We start from the raw sequence: 21,324 nt of genomic DNA, 5'->3' as shown, positions 1-21,324 counted from the left end.
CAGTCTTGCTGTTTAGCCCAGGTTGGCCTTGAGTGTGGGAGCCTCCTCCTTCAAGCACCCCCCCCCCCCCCCCCCCCCCCCCCCCCCCGAGTTCCTCGCTTACAGGCATTCAATACCACCATGCCTGGCTCAGTAAATCTCTTTTTGGGGTTGGGGACAGTTAAGAAAGCAGTGATTCATAAAAGCATTTGTTCTTTGAAGTAGGAAGTAAATTAACAAGGATGGTCCTGAACTCGGGAAGCGGTTCAGTGATAGACTACTAACATAGCATGTGGAAGGCCCTGGAGTCAACAGCTGACACCACCGAACAACAGTTGGTTGGTTGATTGATTATTTAGTTAACAAGGACATCTTACTGGGATTGTGTTTTTATTGTTCTTATGTTTAAAGACTATGTTTACAGTTTTGACAATATGTTGTTTAGTGTCATGTTTTCGTTCTATAGACTTCATAATCAGTAGAAACACATTTTTAACCTACCAACTATACAATATTAGAAAAATGAAGTGTCATAAATAAAGTATCAAACCTGCAGTGAGAAACTGAGCTTTCTGTATGCTTAGCTTCCAGCGCTACCTCTTTGGTTGGTGAGTCTTGGATCCACTTATACCTGGGCTATAATGACATTAGATCAAGGGGATAACAGCCCTGTACAGAAAGTTACAACAAGAATTAAAGAGACAACTTTTAAGAGCCGAGCCCGGAATCCCCAGAGCCATTCAGTCATACTTGGTTGAATGTTTGGACACTGCTGCCTAAGCTGCTCTGCAGTTAGCTAGCCACTGCATCCAGTGAACTCGCCCAGCTTTGGGCTCCTGAAGCAGCAGCAGAGTGTGCAGTGTTACACTTTCCTGGGTCTTTCTTTTCTTGTGTACTATATAGTTATTTAGCTAACAAGACTTCAAGCTCCTGCGGGGCAGGGGACAGTGTCTTGTATTGTTTCTTTCCCTTTGCTGGTGTAATACAGAATAAATGCAAGGTTCTCTGTCTGAGACAGACATGGTAGAATCCACCATGAAGTAATGTCTTCCATCTGTTATCTGTCAGACTTCCAGTGCTAAAATTTATTAAATATTAACCACTACTAACATTTCATAAAAATCTGTTTTCATAGTTTAAATAGTAAGTACTTGCCAAGCATGATACCTAGTCTTCACAAAAGTAATTCACTCACCATTTCTCTACATATATGCTAAGTGAGATAAAACATAGAATTTTTTATCATTTAGCTTAAAGAATTGTAGATTTACTTATTTAATTTCGTGTACGGGTGTTTTGCATACATGTACACACGTGCACTATGTGTGTACCTGGAGCCTTCAGAGGTCAGAAGAGGGAAACAGATCCCCTGGGACTGGAGTCACAGATAGTTGTGAGCCACCATGTGGATGCTGGAATTGAATTGAATTCCTCTGCAAGACCAGATCTTGCAGAGTTGCAAAGTGCTCTTAACCGCTGACCCATCTTTCCAGCCCATCATTTTGATATTTTAAACTATTTTCAATCTCTCAGTAGCAAACAGATAAAAGGGTTTGCTGAATATGATAAATCGGGAAAGTGTAGATTCGTCTTTTACTGGAGAATGAGAGTATACTTAACAGGCTCCAGCAAAAGCAGTAACTCTAAATTTAAGTAGTGAACTGTTCATTATCTTCTGTAAGATGTTTACAACATTCTGTAAAGTAGCCATTCAGAGTGTATGTAGTATGCAGACATTGCTGGGTCAGGAGCTGTTTATTGCCTGTCTGAGGAAGTAAGGTAAGAAATTGAAATTTTAGAAGCTTGCACAGTAGCTTGATAGAGCAATCTTATAGCTGTTGAATTTCATAATTTAAAAAAAAAACTTGGCAATTGTATTTGGTGTATCTTCATTTTTTTTATTAATTCACTTTGTTATTTCTTGTAATGAATTGGAAATGTAACAAATTCCACTTGGCATGGTGACACATTCCTGGGAAGGTGGAGGCAGGAAGATCGGGGATTTAAGGCCCGTCTCCATCCACTACATAGTGAGCTTGAGGCCAGCCTGGGCTATAGGAGACCCTGTCTCGGTGAATAGAAAAAAGATAGCCTTCACCAGAAATAATTTTCAAAACACTATTCTAAAACAGTTGTAGCTGGAGAGTTTTCTCGCCAGGTGCCACCAAGCGCTGGCAGTCTGACAGCCCACTTATAAAACAAACACACAGACGCTTATATTATTTAAACTGTTTGGCCTAATGGAGCAGGCTTCTAGCTATCTAGTTCTTACACCTTAAATTAATCCATTTCTATAAATCTATACCTTGCCACGTGGCTCATGGCTTACCAGCGTCTTCACATGCTGCTTGTCATGGTGAAGGCTGGCAGTGTCTCCCTCCGCCTTCCTGTTCCCTCAATTCTACTCTCTGTTAGTCCCGCCTATACTTCCTGCCTGGCCACTGGCCAATCAGTGTTTTATTTATTGACCAATCAGAGCAACACATTTGACATATAGACCATCCCACAGCAAACAGTGGTTAATCATCTTTCATATGTGTGCCTGACCCTCCAAATAATGCCATACTCAATGGAAAAGTTGAGTGGTGTTTCTCTACTGTTGTTTCTGCATAGAAGTAGGGAATAGGCTTGTCTTTCATGCAACTGTGTTTTTGCTTAAGAATCACTGCTCTAGGGCTGGGAAGATTACTTAGTGGATGAGAGTGCTTGCTGTATAAGCATGAGGATCAGGGTTCAAATCCTAGCACCCACATAAAGGCCCAGCATGGCTACATGTGTCTGTAGCCCCAGCTTTGGGAGATGGCAGCAGGTAGATCTGGGGCTCACTGGCTAGCCTGCTTCTCCAGAAACAATGAACTTCAAGTTTAGTGAGAGACCTTGTTTCAAGAGAATGAGACAGACATAGAAGACGACACTTGATTTCCTTTTCTGGCTTCCACATACACATGTGAGCACGTGTGCACGCGCGCGCGCGCGCGCGCACACACACACACACCTATGTTCTAACATGTGTAACATGTTCTTCTCTATGAGATAATAAGTTACAATTTGGGGGAAGTTTTACACTTTATAAGTTCTTCAATTCTGCTATTTTAAATATATGATAGAAGGAGGGACTCAGTGGGCCACATGCCTAACTGAGGAGTTATTGGTAGCTAATGGCTGCTGGAGAAGTGGGTGAGGTGTCACTTTTCTTCAGTGGTGTAGCCACTGGTAGGTTGCCTGTGCTCCTACTGAATAACCCATGCCATGCTCATGCAAGCAACGCTAATTAACCTCAGTGGGTCATTTTAAAAATACATGAAACGAGAAGGGGGGACTCACTGGAAAGAAAGAGTTCAGTGAGAGTGAGAGGAGCACAAGGGGGCAAGAGGGGAGACTGTCATCAAATATGTTTCTTACATTTCTGAAATAGTGCCTTCTGAAACTCAAGTATGTTACATATTCTCTCCTCACCTCATCTCTACAGGAAGATGAGTATTGTATATTATGGTTGTACAGATTATAAAATAGAGCACAGTTTACAACTGAAGATAAACCAGCCAATTTATGCTCAGGGTGTTTAATAAATTTACCTTAATCAAAAATGAAAATTTTTAATTTATTTGGTGACTGGCTAATGGTTGTAATGGTTCAGTAAGAATATCTACAATAAGTCCAGGTGTATTTGCGCAGGTCTTTGATTCTAGCACTTGGGAGGCAGCAGCAGATGGATCTCTGTGAGTCCAGGCGAGCATGGTCTATTTAGTGAGTTTTAGACTACCTGGAACTACACAGTAAGACCTGTCTCAAAAAACAAAAAAAAAACGAAAGGCCTGCCATAGATAATTTCTTTTTCTTTTTTCTTTTTTTGTTTTTTCTGAGACAGTGTTTCAATGTGTAGCTTTGCGCCTTTCCTGGAACTCGCTCAGTAGACCAGGCTGGCCTTGAATATTTTCAAAACAATCAGATGTTGGAACTGCCTACAAGGATTTTCTGCTTTGTTGGCCAGTTATTAAAATGCCCTTTGAGATGAAGAAATACTGTAGGTGTGCAGCCATCAACTGGGCATAATTTAAAGGTTCCCCTCAGGCATTTAGTCTTAAGAGGGGAAAGTACTTTGAATGGTGTCTTCGGATGGTTTAATCTGTTTCAAGGCCAGAATTCTTTGTTCTTAGCTCAGCATTCCCAGTAAGCATGGTACTTTCATAAATCCTTGTCCTGTGTAGTGTGTGGTTGTATGTGTATAAGTTAATGAGAGAATTCTGTGAACAGATGTATATAGATAAAGACTTGCTAGTGTGGGCTCATGAAATCTAGTCTGTTCTGTTTTATCTGTATTCAGTTTTTATAATGTTTTTATTATTTTTATTTTATGTGTATGGGTGTTTTGCCTGTATGGTTGTCTTTGTCCTGTGTGTGTGCCTGATGCCCTTGTAGGCCTGAAGAATGCAATGGATTCCCTCAGACTGAAATTACTAATGGTAGTGAGCTTCCATGTTGGGGCTTGGAAGCAGAGTAGCCAGTACTCTTAACAGCTGAGCCATCTCTCCAGCCCTTGTGTCCAGTGTTTTAATATACACCTGAATATTTGATCAGATTTAATTTCATATTTTAAAAGTGAGTTCTATTTAAATTTATATATATTACGAAATATCTAACATATCTGCAGGTTGTTCTCAAAAGTGCACAGAATGGCATTTGTCACAGTAAATAAATAGGGCTGTTAAATCCAGGGATTTTGCTTACTGCTCACTAATAGTTTTCTTACATCATGGACCCAACTTTCAAATAAGTGCTTATTAGAAGAAACTTAAAACTATTTCAAGACGGGCATGGTTGTTCTTATTTCTGTACCCAGGAGGCCGAGGATTATAATTTCCAGGCCAGCTTGGACTCAAAATAAGGACCAAAACAAAACAAACAAAAACTCCACCTGTTTCAGCAATAAGATCATATGACTCTAGGCCAGGCATGGTGGCACATGCCTTTAATCCCAGGATTTAGGAGGCAGAGGCAGGCAGATCTCCGAGAATTTGAGGCCACCCTGGTCTACATAGTCCAGAACAGCCAGAGCTATATAGTGAGACCCTGTCTCAAAAAAAAAATAAATAAATAAATAAAAATTAAAAAATAAAGATCATATGGCTTTAGGTTATTCATATGTTGTTTTGTTTTTGCTCTTTTTGGGGACCTGCCACACAGCTCCCAAATAAATACACACGGATGTAACATGAATCTTAGAAGGTCTTGCTAATTCCTCAGCTGATCCTGTTTCCTCAGACTGGAAGCCTCTCAGTCCTCATCCAGAATGAATCTCAGCTGAACTGCTGCTCAGAAGCCTAAAAGCTTAACCTGTCTAGTGCCTGGTCCTCACGCCCTATATACGTTTCTGCTTTCTGCCACTACTTCCTGGGATTAAAGGCATGAGTCACCATGCCTGGTTATTTCCAGTGTGGCCTTGAACTCACAGAGATCCATGCCTCCAGAAGGCTAGGTTTAAAGGTGTGAGTGCCACCATTTTCTACCTCTGTATCTAGTGGCTGTTCTGTTCTCTGACACCAGATAAGTTTATTAGGGTGCACAATATTTTGGGGAACACAATACCACCACACACAGAGACTTATTCTTACTTATGAATGCTCAGCTTGGCTTGTTTTCTAACCAGTTTTTCTTAAATTATCCCATCTACCTTTTGCCTCTGTCTGGGCTTTTCCTGTTCTCTTACTTCTGTAAATCTTACTCTCACTTTGTGGCTTGCTGTGTAGCTGGGTGGCGGACCCCTGGAATCCACCTCCTTCCCTGGGTCCTAGCTTTCTCCTCCCAGTTTTCTCCTTCTATATAGTCTCTCTGCCTACTTGCCCCGCCTATCCTTTCTCCTGCTTTGCTATTGGCCATTCAGCTCTTTACTAGAACATCAGGTGTTTTACACAGGCAAAGTAACACAGCTTCACAGAATTAAACAAATGCAACATAAATAAAAGTAACACACCTTAAAATAATATTCCCCAACATTCATATATAATACAACTGTCAGTTTCCAAGAACCAAGATAAAAATACACATGATTTGCCCAAAATTTGAGTATTTTTGCCACTGTTTAGAAGAATTAAAATGTGTTACAACTCAACCCTTGTGAAAATAGTTTTCCACTGACTTACCGTTGCTCCAGTCTTTTCACTAAGCCTAACTTGTCTTTATTTTGCTTAATAAATGTTTGAATCAGACAAAACATTGGTTATCATGAATTGTGAGTTCAGTCTAAAAATACATAATTGCATGGGGTGGCATGGTAAGTTATAATTTCAAAATAATTACCCCAATCTCATTCTTCTGAAGAATGACTATCCTGACAATTTAAAGATATAGTTACAAATAAAACATTTTGCTATAACTAATTAGTAAAGGGAATTTGTACATTTTGGGCCTAATATAGAAAACACCATGGAATGATGCATTAAAAATGCTGCTTTTCATAAAGCTCCTGGTCTGGCCTCATTATTTTATTATTTTGAAGTGCCACACATTTTTAAAATGTGATAATGTAAATATTCCAAGCCTGCACAACAGCTCTCTCAGCATTCTAAACCAAAGCACAAACAGAGCATTTATGCAGCTCTCCAGCCTGTGTGTGAAGTGGACTTGACCCCTCACTGACTAAAGCTGAAGCTGATCTGCTATTGTATTTCCTAACATTTCATTATGAAAAATTTCAAATGTACGGAAAACATGTGCAGTGCACACCACGCCTTTCTTCTTCACTAACATATTTTTTAAGCATTTTAAAGTTGTAGGAATCAAAATGTTTTACTTCTCACCACATTAATATGTGTATCGTTTGTGTTATTTACACTGCATTATACCTAATGCTCTGGTGTTGAATTGACTAGTTTATTCCTGTTCATTGTTTAGTAACAGTCTACTGTCTGAATCAAGTAACGTGTTTATCCTATTGACTGATAGATACTTGGGCTGTTTCCTATTTGGGCTATTGTGAATAAAGCTGGCTTGATTTTTTTTTTTTTTTGTAAATATATATTTTTAGTACTCTTGGTTAAAAATACCAAGAGAATGTGCTGGGTCATATGATAAAAGTATGTTTTAGATTTATAAAAAGCTTCTAGAACTTCTCTCAAGATACTTATATCTACTCTCCACTTTTTCCAAGTCTTTTTCATTTTTACCTGTATCTCCCCAAGGATCCTTGACACTGAGCACTTTTATAAATGTTTCCTTGTAACAAATGGCTATTTGTTTGTCTTAGTCAGTTTTTTCTTTTCAAGATAAGGTTTCTCTGTTAGTCCTGGCTGTCCTGGAACTGGATCTGTAGATCAGGCTGGCCTGGAACTCACAGACATTGTCTGCCTCTGCCTCCCAAATTGGAGAATCAAAGGCTTGCGCTGCCACCACCCATCTGTCAGTTGTTTGTTTTAATCATAAGTCTTGTCTTTTTATCTTTGAGTTTAAGAAATCTTCATGTAGCCAGTAGGCGGTGACGCACACCTTTAATCCCAGCATTTAGGAGGCAGAGCTGTGCGGATCTCTGTGAGTTCCAGGCCAGCCTGATCTACAGAACGACACCCAAACTACATGGAGAAACCTGTCTCCAAAAACAAAACAAAATAAAAAAAAAAAGAAAGAACAAAAAACAAGAAAGAAAGAAAGGAAAAAAAAAAAGAAAGAAAGAAAGAGAAAGGAGAAAGAAAGAAATCTTTGTGTACTTTACAATCCAAGGCCTTGTTCAAGGTAAATTGAGGTATCAGTTCATATTATTAATTAGAGCTTAGAATTTGCTCAAGGCTCTTTTTTCTTTTGAAGTAAACTTCTTATACAGTGAATTCTAAGTAAGAATTATACATTCTAAGTAAATTGGCTGAATTTGACAAATGTACATACCTAATCTTTCACAAGATCACTATTATCACCATTCCAGAAAGTTTTCCACGTGGGAGCCCAGGTAATCTCCACTCCACCCTTCTAGAGGCAACCATTGCACTAATTAGAAAAGCTGTTAGCATGAATCCATCATACACAGCAGTAGGCTGTATTCAAACATTTTCATTCACATGTATTATGCACTTTGATCCCATTCTCCTCTCATTGCCCCCTTCCTTCTCCTCCTGGTACCTGCCTCTTCCTCCTTAAGTCTAGATACCACACATCAGCTAAATATGTTTGTCATTCCCAGTACAGTTTGTTTTGCTTAATGTGGTGATTTCTGGTTGCACCCATTTTTCTGAAACCCATATTTTCTTTATCCATTCATCTGTTGCAAACACCTAGGCTGATTTCATCTGACTTTTTATACCATAGACTAGTTTGTCTGTTTTAAAATTTTACAACACTGCATTCACCCATGTACAGTTTGGGTTAAAGCATTTTAGCCTAGTTTTGAGATTCATTCATGTTGTATTTATCAGTTGTTCATTTTTAAGTTCTTTTTTTTTTTTTTTTTTTGGTTTTTTTTTTTTCGAGACAGGGTTTCTTTGTGTAGCTTTGCGCCTTTCCTGGAACTCACTTGGTAGACCAGGCTGGCCTCGAACTCACAGAGATCCGCCTGCCTCTGCCTCCCGAGTGCTGGGATTAAAGGCGTGCGCCACCACGCCCGGCTCATTTTTAAGTTCTTGAATAGTAAGTATACTTTGACTCTATAGATTTCCTCTTGTATGTATGTCTGAGGTATCACCACTTTGGGGATGTTAGGAATATGAACATTTTGTGGGAGCACACGTTGGTTATTAGGATTAAATGCTTGAGAGTGGAGTTCCTAAGTGATGGGTCGAGTACCAGGCTCTTTCCATAGTTATCCTAAAAACAGCCTCAACAACAATGTATGAAAGTCCTTTCATTCCTCATTCTTGCTACGTTTGGTCTTATTGATTTTTAGCAGTCTCAGTGGGACTATAACAGTATTTCCCGTGATGATATATTGCATTTTAGGTATTTGTGACATCCCACCTTCTTTATGTAATTACTCTCTGTTCATATCATTCGTGTATTAAGCATTAGTTTGCCTTCAGTTTTCTATGGCCTGCCATTTTTTCTACAGTTCATCCTAGAAGAGAACTGTAAAATTGCTGACCACTGTGGCACAAAGCACTGAGTTGGTAAATAAATTACTCCTATCATAGATTAACAGGAATTTGTCACATTCCTACTTGGTTTTTTTTTTTTTTTTTTTTTTTTTTTTTTTTTTTTTTTTTTTTTTTTTTTTTTTTTTTTTTTTTTAGAGAGAGGAGGAGAGTGAGAGGATAACATTTAGATCTAGTCTTTTTTTAAGATTTTTTTTTGAGTGTGTGTCTCCTGTTTGCATACACATGCACGCAGGTGTATGTATTTGAGACCAGAGGCATCAAATTCCCTAGAGCTAGAGTTACAGGCACTTGTGAGCTACTTTATGTAGATGCTGGGATTCACAGGTGTCCTCTACAGAAGCAGAATGCTCTTAACTGCTAAGCCATCTCTCCAGCCCTCCGATCTAGTCTTATACACAGAAGCTATACACATATTTGTAAACATTGTTTCTGTTCATCGACTATAAAAAACTAGCTATAGTTCAGCCCTTCATAAGATGAATGTGAAAAGTAGGGTCCAACTGGAAAGTGTACTAGTGCTAAAAGTATTAGTGAACATTGAACTCTGAATGTAATAGTGAAAGCTTTGACAGTTTAATGGTGCTTTTAAGTTTCTTCAAATGAATCAGTGGAGTAGCTGAGTTATAAATATAGACAAAACACCTGACAATTATTTCAAAGATAGAAATAGATATAAATAAGTCAGGTGAGGTACATACCTTGATTCCCAGTGTTGGAGAAACAGGCAGGAGGATCTCTGTGAGTTAATGGGATAGTGAGGCCCTGTCTCAAAAGACACACACACACACACACATACACCAGGAGTAGGGGGTTGGGGGGTGGGGACAGAGGAAACTATTTTTAAAAAGAGATATACATAGACTTCATAGGTTATAAACTTAACCTCTATAGCAATCTTCTATTTAAATCTTGGTTGCACATTAGAACATTGTGAAGGGACTTTTAAAAGTCTTATGGTCCAGGCTCTATTCCAAAGCAGTTAAATAGGAATATCCGAGATGGAACCTAAACATCAGTATTTTAAAAGGTTACAGTGTGCAGCCAAGCATGCAAAACAGGACAATTAGGAACACATGGGGTAAAATATGGTTAAGTACGCGTGAATTTTCTTTTAAATAGTCTGTGTTGCCTACCACAGGGCTTTGGGTGTTTTCAAGTTTGTCTTCACCTTTTACAAGCACCATGACTTTAGGCATCTTTTGTATCTGTTTCTGCAGAGAATTAACAAGACTGTGAAGTAGAGTTTCTAGTGCAATGCAGAGTACAAAGTAGGTCTGACTATTGGCTTGGTCCTGTTTAGGTGGTGGTCTTTGAATGAAACAAATTTGTGCTTTTAGCAAAATTAGTTTCTCTTCTTGAATGTCACTGCATGCACCTGGGTATCTAAAACAGCATTGTTTATAAAATATGTGTCATTAAATATTGGCTAAATAGATGGTTTTTTTTTCACGCGAAGGAGGAGAAAAGCCTTTCATTGCCTTAGGTTTTTCCCATATGCTTTGAACTTAAGCAACAACGGAAACCCAACAGCCTACCTTTTGTTTCTGAGTTGACATAGTGCCAGTCTGCATTAAAAAGGATAGTTTGTGAAAGAAACTATTCCCTAATCTTTCTCATGTGAAGTAAGAGGGCAGAGGTTGAGATGATGAAGTCCAGAGAGGTGGCAATAAATTAAGTAAAGGGAACAAGTGGGAGACACAGGGCGGACGGACAGCACTTGATGAACTGCGCCCGTCTTCAGCTTTCTGTCGCCCGGAGAAACAGCCCAGACAGTTGGGGTTCTACAGGTTAATAACAATAAGCAAGGGGTGGAGTGCTTAAGCCTTTTAAGAGAATGATAAACAGGGCGGAAGGCGTGTCTTCGAGCGCCCCACTCCCTTGGGCTGTGATCACGTGGGCTTAGTACTTCCCGATTCCCAGCCACTGTCTCCCTAGGCTGTGATCTGAGTGTGGAGGGAGGCAGGGAAACACGGGAAGGAAATTTAAACGCTGAAAGAGCAGAGACTGCAAGGGTCGGTTAGAACAATGCCGCACTTCACCGTGACCAAGGTGGAGGACCCAGAGGAGGGGGCAGCAGGCTCCGTCTCCCCTGAGTCCAGCTCAGCAGAAGTAAAAGCCCGGATTCAGGATCCCCAAGAGCCAGGTGAGTCCCGCGCTTGTAGCTTTGGGGACCCGTAGACTAGTTTCTGAGAGGGAAGTGGTAACTTGGCCATCAGTCTTTGAACTGTTGCTCATGGGTGCGGATGGAGAGAAAGTGTTTTTCAGTTGTTTTACTCCCCGTATATCTGATAACGTCTCTATTTTTCCACCAAGTGGTTTGTTTTTCCCCTACAAAGAGTTTTCTGTGTCCATTACCAACAGGTGAAATTGAGTCGGTGGCAATGTATGAAAAGAGTTTTTTCAAACAAAAAGAAAGACACAGTCAGTCATTTATGGAGAATTTAGAATTCAGTTTTCGATCAGACGGCTTAGATTCTATGTAGAGAAGACTTCGAACCAGACGGATAAGAGGCCTTTTAATCTTAGCAGTTTATGTAATATATACAAAGGGAGCATGGTTCAGTAGTTTGTTCTGTGGACTTTTTACTTGTGAACTTGCGGTTATTCAGAATTTTGCCTCAATTTACCAGGTACACAGTAAATCAGTAACAAATGTTCTAATAACTCTTTAATGAAAGAAAAAGTACAGTAGATGTTCATTGTGATGATTAGCATACCATAGGGTTTAGTAAAATTATTTGATGAATGTGCTTATCTCTGTTGTGGCCTCTGAATGGTGACAGTTATACTTTACCGGGGAATTGTGGTTTGGGATTTTTAAACATGCAATTAAAGTCTTAGTTAATGCTGTGGTATTAAATATAGTTACACTTTGAATCTTCTTTTAAAAAAACAAAAACAAAAAGAAACTTGTAAATCGCTAGCAACGTCTCTGTAGGTGAGCAAAAGCTTAATGAAAACTCACAGTTCCTCCGCCGTTCTTCCGTGTAACAAGCAGCTGTGGGTAATATCTCATTTATTTTCATCCTTCTAGTGAGAGAATTTTATCAGGAGACAGTAAGGAAGATGTTCTATGTGAATTCTTCACCCACTAGGTTGTTTTCGTTTTGCTGCATAGCACAGAGCTGTGAAAGCAAGTTTTAGCTCCCTGGAACTTGAACCTGATTCTCTATGGCTTCAGCTCAGAAGAGCTGGTGTCTGTCTCTCAGGCTTGGGTGTAGTTAAGCTGCCCTTTCTCGTTTGCTGTTCTTTTCAGTTCCTGTAGCATTTGCCTGCTGTCTTCAATAATCCCACAAAATGCAAGTGCATCTCATCTCTCACTGCTTGTCCTGAGTTTCTTTTCTCTACCTTTAGTTGATTATTTCACCTTAATTGGTCTCATTATTTGGAGAATTTTGCTTTTTGGGAGGAGGATTTAAAACAGTAATAAAGTCATTCAGTATTCACAGCCACCTAGAAAGCCATTAAAATTTTGATAGAACCCAGCTTTATTAATAATGTGACATTATTAGGCTTAATATATTGTCTTCCATAAAATTGCTTTGAAAAGGAAGAAGCAACAGAAATAAGCTAACTTAAATTTAATAAAACTCTTTAGTTTGATGTTTTCTATAACATCTCAGAAAGTATCCACTTGAATAAAGTAATATTTGACAAGTGCACAACTACTGGGAATGTATTATCTACATTGTCTTTACTATAGGGTTACGTTAGAAGAAAAGAAGGGAAATTTTATTCTTGTTATTGAAAGTTGACTTCTCTCCCAACCGTTCACATTTGCTTGAAATTTAGCCCCTTGCTCTCCCAAGTTAAAGAAAAGGAAGAAACTCAGCACCTACCATTTTGTACAATGACTATGTACTAATAAAGATACTAGCTAGTTTGTTGTTTTGTTTAGTACTTCAAACCCTGGCCATCCTTGTCAGTCCCCTTCCCACCTGCCCTTCGTTTTTTCCCCTCTGTGTAGCAAGAAAAATATGTATTGTCATATAAACCAAACTTAGATGATCATTTTTAAAAATATATATAATTAATATATTTATTTTGAACTATAAAAATGATTTGAGATAAAATAGAAATATGAAGGGGCTGGAGAGATGGCTCAGTGGTTAAGAGCACTGGCTGCTCTTCCAAAGGTCTTGAGTTCAATTCCCAGCAACTACATGGTTGCTCACAACCATCTATAATGAGATCTGGTGCCCTCTTCTGGCCTGCAGGGACACATGTAGGCAGAACACTGTATACATAATAAATAAATTAAAAAAAAATAGAAATATGAAAATAGAGCTATTCCAAATTAATTTTTAAGTAAAGTAATTTTAAACATATTTTATTATCTTTAGTGTGAATATATTGTATGTGCTATTAGGTTACATAAGGACATTTTCATAAAACTGTTAATAAATGAAATAAGTGTAGTAGTTCTTGCTGCCCGAGGTACTAGAAGGTCAGTGTGGTAGGCCCTGCTTGAGTTTCAGAAGGAACTCAGAACCTGATTTCTGCCGTCTTCCTCTCTTCCCCTGAACTCTCTTCTCGGCAGCATGCTCATGGAAGTAGCACTACCACAGCTGTGCTGCTGTCTGTCCCCTTCCAGACCAAGATAAGCAACCCACGGGCAGGACTTTGTCAGATCCTTTGGATCCCAGGGTCCTAAGCAGCTCAGCAAGTAGTTTGCTGACTAGACATACTCTCTGCCTTTTCAATTCACCCACCTTCAGGCTAGGTGGTATTGCGCTTTTCTTTTAATGTTCAAAAGTTGTAAATATTAAGTTCCCCACCAAAGGCAGTAAAAGGGCTTTAGAGTCAGGGACCTGGCTATGAATCCCAGACCTACTAATTACTACTAATTAGTAATAGTGACAATTTGTAATAATTAGTACCTGAGTGACTTTCGTCAGTTGTTTAGCTTCTCTCCTCATTGGTAAAACCAAGGGAGTAACAATACCTACTTTACAGGGTGGCTGTGAGGACTGCGTGGGATAGATAACCTGTAGATACTTGTGTGACATCGCACTACAAGTAAGAATCCCTGTTTCTTACAGTGTGATTAGTGGTTCATTGAGAAAAAGAAACAGGTTTGAATAGCTGATGTTGGAAGAATAGTAAGTTGCCTGGAGGGCATCCTAGATAGGGATCTGAGAAGGGGACCCAACAGATTCTTAAGGGGAGGTCTAGAGAAGATCACAAGCGATAGGAACAGTTTGAAGGTTTGAGGGAGAGTTAAGCACTTGTGAGAAACAAAATTTGAGGGCAGTTACAAGGCATGTGGTAAAGAAGAGGCGAGAGAGGAAGGTAGATGGAGGCTGGTTCAGGGTGCTATCCATTTCATCGCCTCCCTCCATGGGACACCTCTCCAGGCCAGTGACAGTACTTGCCACTGGCACACGATCTGCACTGGAGGTGGTTTCCAGTTACTCGTGCTCCCCATTGCATCATTTTGCTAAGTCCTAATATGCATGGCCCACAGAGTTTGACAGGATTATTAAACATGTATTTTTTTCTGTAGGTATAGTGTGACACAAGCCTGTAATCCAGGCTCAGGCAGGAGGATGATGAGTTTGAGACCAGACTATGATATACAATGAGGCTGTGTCTCAAATAAATAAAAAAAAAATTTATAGGACTATTACAGACATTAATTATTTATTGCATTCTCTTAATCAGATATGTATGCTACATTCATTTCCTGATTTAAATATTAGAATCATATAAATATTTTCATTAAATAATTGCTCTAAATCTCCTTGCTCCTCAAATCAGCTTATGGCAGCTGTGGATTAGGCAAATGCTAAGTGTACCTCACTAGACACAGATAGCAGATTGGAGTTCAGTGGGATGCAAATAGAACCTAAGGAAAGTTTCAGAAATGGACCTATTACAGTAGAGAAAACACCCTCTCTCTTATTACCAAACAGCAACTCCAAACATGGAATGCAATAGGAACATACGTGGTAGGAGAGCATACCGTGAGAGTTCTGTTAAGTGAGAATTAAATCTTAGGCACTCACAAGCTGTAACTTAGCTAAATATTAGTTGTACTTGTGACTCATAAAATATCCTTTAAAATATGGCCTTTGTCTGCTTCTTATTGATTAAAATTAAAATAGGTTGAACTAGACAACTACAGAGTCTCGATGATTTTCTGGAGTAAAGACTTACAGTAAGATACGCTGCCATACACCTGTACCCCAGCCTGGGTAACATAACAAGACCTCTGTCTCAACACATGTCTGTAATCCAGCACTCCAGAGGAGGAGGCAGCAGCAGAGGGATTTCTGTGAGTTCAAGGCCAGCTTTGTCTACATAGCAAGTTCCAGACCAGCCTGGGCCGCATAAGGCCCTGTCTCAAAGAAATTTTTTTAAAACTTTATTTTTCTTCCTCCTTTTAACTATTTGCATGGGACTTTAACCAATCCTGAGAACAGAAACATAGATCTTCATGTTTTAAAATCTGAGCTAAAAGTTATTTTGGTGGGCGGCGGTGGCGCACACTTTTAATTCCAGCGCTCAGGAGGCAGAGCCAGGCGGATGTCTGTGAGTTCAAGGCCAGCCTGGTCTACAGAGCAAGATCTAGGACAGGCACCAAAACTACACAGAGAAACCCTGTCTCAAAAAACAAAACAAGAACAAAAAGTTACTTTGGAACTGGCTGGGTGGGACATGTTTTTCTGCTTCTTTTTTTTTTTTTTTTTTTTTTTGGTTTTTCGAGACAGGGTTTCTCTGCGTAGCTTTGCGCCTTTCCTGGAGCTCACTTGGTAGCCCAGGCTGGCCTCGAACTCACAGAGATCCGCCTGCCTCTGCCTCCCGAGTGCTGGGATTAAAGGCGTGCGCCACCACGCCCGGCTCGTTTTTCTGCTTCTTATACTACACTGCAGTATTCCAGAATTGTAAGGACTTTATATGTCCCTCAGATATCTCCTCAGTTATTTCGTCATGATTTTTGTTCTACCTGAGAACAAGAATACAGAGTTTGGAGTGGCTCGATGGTTGAAGTGCTTGCTCTGCCAGTGTAAGAACTAGAGCTCTCGTGCTTGCTGGGCATGGTGGCCTGCCTGTCATTCCAGCCCAGAGCTTGCTGGCTAGCAGGACTAGCTGCTTTGGTGAGCTCTGGGTTTGGCTCAGCAACTGTGTGATCTTAGGCCTCTACATGCATGTCCACACACATGCACACACCACACATACACAGAACACAAGAAAAGGAGTGTTTCCTGACAGCTCTCCACATCTCTGAAACACTGTGTGGTTTTGACATGTTACATTCTCAGTCTTGAACATTTTCCTTCTCTATTTCTACACTACTAAACCACTGGTTTGTTAGGATTCCTCACTTCCAGATTGTCTTGCTTAGTATCTTAGTACTGTTTGTTACTTTGGCCCCACAAGAGACATACCAGATTGAAACAGATTAAACTCTATAAAGATAAAACCTCTATAAAAATACACATACAAGTGGGTGTGGTGGTGCATGCCTATAGTCACAGTACTTGGAGGCTGAGATAAGAACCTACATAGTGAAACCCTGTCTCCAAAATTAAACCCCCCACCAATGTACTCATTTGATTTTAAATGTTGCTTATTACTTTTATGTTCTAAACTCAATATTTAATTTGGAGTAAGGAATATTTTATGTACAATTTTAGTGTATTATACCACTTTTTAAAACTTTTGACATACGTCTAAATTCACCATGAAGTTTCAAATTTGAAAGATTTTCAAATTTCAGTCCAGATTTGGACATACAGAGAAAGGAGATTATCTGCTGGTAAACTCTAAAGAAACTAATATTTCTTGGATTTGACGGATTTGAAAGAGGAAGAAATTTTAATAGCAGCTGCCGTTGCTAAGCCAGGTGGGTGGCTGAGCCAGTGTTAAACCAGGCACTTAACAGTACTGACTGACTTAATTCCCACAATAACCAATGCAGGCAGCCACTGCGCCATGTCAGAGTAGGAAAGTGAGGTGCCCAGAAATCAGGGCTACATAAGTGACAGGTGCGGAACTCAGGCTTGGGTCTGTACAGCAGCAAAACCTTCCTTCTCCGCTACACTGTCTTCCTTCCACTGCACTGTCTGCTACTCCCCAGCTAAACATACATTGTAAATTTTTATTTAATATACATTAATTAAAATACAATTAGATCATTTCCCCTTCCCTTTCCTCTCTCCACACCTCCCTAGGCCGCCTCCCTCCATTCCCACATGTTTGTGTGTGTTTATATATTATATATATATATATATGTAGATGTTTATATATTATATATATATATATATGTAGATGTATATATATGTAATAATAATCAAACACTATTTAAATTCTTTTCTACAAGGCTGCTGTAGTCTCTTAGTTACTAATTCTAAGGTTCTATTTCTTTTTGTAATCATGAATTCCTCAAAATTAATGAAAGTTTATTCCTTCTTCAACATTTGCATAGTTACATTGCTCTTTTATTTGATATGGATTATTTCCAAATATACTGTATTCTTCTAAATGATGCCAAAAATTAAGAAAGGTGAGCAAGCAGGAAACTTGGCTTAATCTGACTGTTCCAGAGTATCTCTCTACCGCTCACATTTGTAGGAAGAAACACACCAGTGAGATGGAAACGTAGAGACTAAGGGTTAGTGGGAGGATAGGACAATGTAAAGTAACTGACTTTTAGGTGTGATTGGCTGGTCTACAGGATCATTACAAGTTCAAGGCCAGCCTGAGCTACAGAGTGTGAGACCTGTTTAAAAAAAAAAGGAAGAAAAAAACAAGAAACACCTACATGTACTACTGAAATTATACTAGGTATTTTTATTTCAATAAAATAGTAGAAAAATAATCCTGCTTAAAGGAAAGTTCTCATAAAGGTATAACACAGACATGGTGGAAATTGAATATGGCACATAAATACATAAAAAACATGGATTATTTTAATCCAGTAAGTCCTTCATTTCTCTTCCTGTGTTCTTCCCGCTGCAGCAGAACCTTTTGTGGAAGCAGATCCTAATGTTAGTGTTAGAAATGTCAGCTCTAGAGCAAGAGTCTACAATGTCCTCATTATCTTTCTCCACCTCCTTGCTTTTACTCTGGTTTGCTTTTGGGGGACCTGGGTGGGGGGCGGAATTCTAAGACAGGGTTTCTCTGTGTAGCCCTGGCTGTCCTGGAACTGGCTTTGTAGACCAGGCTGGCCTTGAACTCACAGAAATCCATCTGTCTCTGCTCCTGAGTGCTGGGATTAAAGGCATCTGCTGCTATCCCCTCGCTCTATTTTGCTTTTTATCTGAACTTCTGTTTTCATTCTCTGCATACCATAAAAAAAATTACACCCAACCACATTGAACTCTATTATCTTCAGGCCTGATTGGTATCCATTTCTTCTGGATGCCATATCTGGTCATCCCTGGCCTTGATTATTCCATTTATCTGTTAGCACTCAAACATACCTAACACTGTGCCTTAACTTGCAGTTGCTTATGATAACTAATAGATAGATATGCAGTTCCTCTCTGGGGCTTATGATCTCTGCTCTATGGGAGTTTTGACAGAGCTTACATTACCAGGCATCAGTTCTCACTGGCCCAGCCATCAACTGGTACAACTAAAGGCGTGCACCACTGTGTTCTCATTATTATTTTTAGGTGCTGCTGCAGCATCTCTATTTAGCTCGTTCAATCAACTGTTAATTCTAAATAGTTTTTCTCTTGCTGGTTGCCTGGTTTCCCTAGATAGTTTGCTTTTTTTCTTTGCCACTTACTAAGAGCTTAAGTTCATTTGCTGGAGGATGACAAGTGCTGGCAGTCTCAAAAAAGCAAAGGTGGGTGCAGGAATTTTTGTCTTAATTGTCTTTTGTCTGTGTCGTGGAATTGATACTCTTAAAATATCAAAAATGTTCACAGTATTGTCTTTAATGCCTGTAACTCCTGTTAGAGTTTAAATGTGAAATGCCCCCTACAGGATCAGGTATTTGAACATGTGGCTCCTAGTTGGTGGCATTATTTTAGGAGGCTATGGAACCTGTGGGGTGGGAATTACGGTTGATAGAGTTGGGTCACTGGGAACGAGCCTTTGAAGGTGGTAGCCCAGTCCTGCTTCTAGTTTGAGCCCTGTTTCCTGGTCCATGCCACTAATATGAATTGACCAGGCCTTCCCTGTCATGATGAACTAAAACTGAAACTGTGGATAGACAAAATCAATCTTTGTGTTCAGTGTTTGGTCACAGTGATGCAAAAGTCACTACAGAAAATTGGTGCTGGAAGGTGGAGTTGTTGCCTTGATAAACCCGACTGTGTAGTTTTGTCATTTTCTTAGAACCGTGTAGCAGGAAGCATGTAGAAGAGTATGGAGCTGTGGAATAGAAAAGCCTGTGAATACTGTAAGCAGAGTTTACTGGGGTTGATTGTCATCAGGGGTCAGAAGAGCAAAATGGGGAGAGAAATGTGGCCAATAAAGCTGATGTTCATGAGGTTTCAGAAGGGAACAAGGACTGATTTTATGGGAAATTGGGATAGAGGTTGTAGCAGTACCTTCTCATCAGGACCGCCAGCTCACAAATAACGACAAAGAAACTTATTATTGATTGTGAAAGCTTGGCCTTTAGCTTAGGCTTGTCTCAACTAGCTCTTGTAACTTAAATTAACCCATTTATATTAATCTACATTCTGTCATTTGGCATTACCTCTCTTCTATCTTGCACCTCCTGTTTCCTCTCTGGCTGGCTGGTGATTCTGCCTTTCTTCTTCCTAGAGTTCTCCCTCTGCCTGGGAAGTCCTGCCTATACCTCCTTCCTAAGCTATTGGCTGGTCAGCTTTTTATTACACCAATCATAGCAATACATCTTCACACAATGTATAAATATCCCACAACAAGAGGCCATTGATGCTGTATCCTAGCAAAGAATCTGGCTGTGTTTTGTCATGTGTGTCCTGAAAATTTGAGTGAGCCTGAATTTAGAAGTCATGGGCTAATTAATTTGGTGGAGGGAATTTCAAAACTGAATAACATTGAAGCTGGGGCATGATTGCTACTGGCTGCTTGTGGAAAACTACAGTGGTAATTCAAAATAAAAAGTGGAACAAGAGGGGCTGGAGAGATGGCTCAGTGGTTAAGAGCACAGACTGTTCTTCCAAAGGTCCTGAGTTCAATTCCTAGCAACCACATGGTGGTTCACAACCATCTGTAATGATATCTGGTGCCCTCTTCTGTCCTGCAGGGACACATGCAGACAGAACACTGTATACATAATAAGTAAATAAAAAATTTAAAAAAAAAAGTGGAACAAGAAAATGAAAAATTGTAGTTCTGGAAGGAAAATAGTGAACATATTAACAGCCATAGAGAAGGTAGGTGTTCAGGAGATTAGAGCAATTATAGGAAAGGGTCCTTAGGGACAAGACCCTGTCTGTCAGAGGCTTTGGGCTTGGGAGTAAAAATGCAAACCTATTTGAAAAACGTTGATTTGAGAGGAGTGGGGAAAGTGTCTGAAGAGAGGCTGCATTGCACCTGGGGTTCCTTTCCTACCAGAACCATGGAAGGACATGTTTTCCCAGGTTCAGCTACATGGTCCCCCTGATTGGGATGCATGGATAGTACAGGTGGTCACTGGGGGTGGGAATCCTTTAAGGGTTATAGCCCACCCCCACTTCTGGCACAAATTCTCCGTTTTCTGGTCCAACGAGTTACAAAGTGCCCCAGCCACACATTTCTGCTTCCATGAACTCCATCATACCTTTCCTATCTGGATGGGCTAAAGCTGAAACTACCAAAACAGACCTTCCTCCCTCACAGTGCTTGTCAAGTATTTGGCCACACAAGTGCAAAAACAGCCATTATAATACCTTATCTTCTTCCCCCACTCCCACTTTCACATTTGGCTTTTTGGCTTTTTGAGATAGGGTTTCTCAGTGTGGGACTGGCTTTCCTGAAACTCACTATGTAGACCAGATTGGCCTTGAAGTCACAGAGATCTGCTGCCTCTGTCTCTTCAAGTGTTGGGATTAAAGACAGACACCACCGCCCGCTGCCTTCTCCCCTCCTTAATAAGCATATAGTTTTGTAGATACTATGTGCATGCTTATTCTTCTAAAGTCACCTTTTTAAAACCATGTAGATGAAAATCTTCCTACAACAAAACCACACCAAAAGAGTCTCATTATGCAGCCCTTACTGGCTTCAAATTCATACTCTTCCTACCTCATCTTCCAGGTAGATGAAATTACAGGTATGCCACTTGTCCTGTTGTTTTTGTCACCTTGACACAAACCTAAACATACCTGGGAAGGGGGACTCT

At 39.9% G+C, this 21,324-nt stretch overlaps 1 protein-coding gene across 1 annotated transcript in view; it reads right to left on the bottom strand.

Moving 5' to 3' along the window:
- Nucleotides 1–6,346: 6,346 nt before the first annotated feature.
- LOC114697525 (olfactory receptor 4F6-like) overlaps nt 6,347–21,324 on the bottom strand; it is a 38,630-nt gene continuing 23,652 nt past the window's right edge. The window contains exon 3 of the mRNA XM_028875788.2: nt 6,347–6,352. Within this exon, the coding sequence (XP_028731621.2) occupies nt 6,347–6,352 (6 nt within the window). The remainder of the gene's footprint in view (nt 6,353–21,324) is intronic.

Source organism: Peromyscus leucopus, chromosome 4 (assembly GCF_004664715.2).
Source record: "Peromyscus leucopus breed LL Stock chromosome 4, UCI_PerLeu_2.1, whole genome shotgun sequence".
In the NCBI taxonomy this organism is placed as follows: Eukaryota; Metazoa; Chordata; class Mammalia; order Rodentia; family Cricetidae; genus Peromyscus; species Peromyscus leucopus.
Note: the sequence above shows the minus strand (reverse complement) of the source record. Positions and strands in the feature narration are given on the sequence as shown.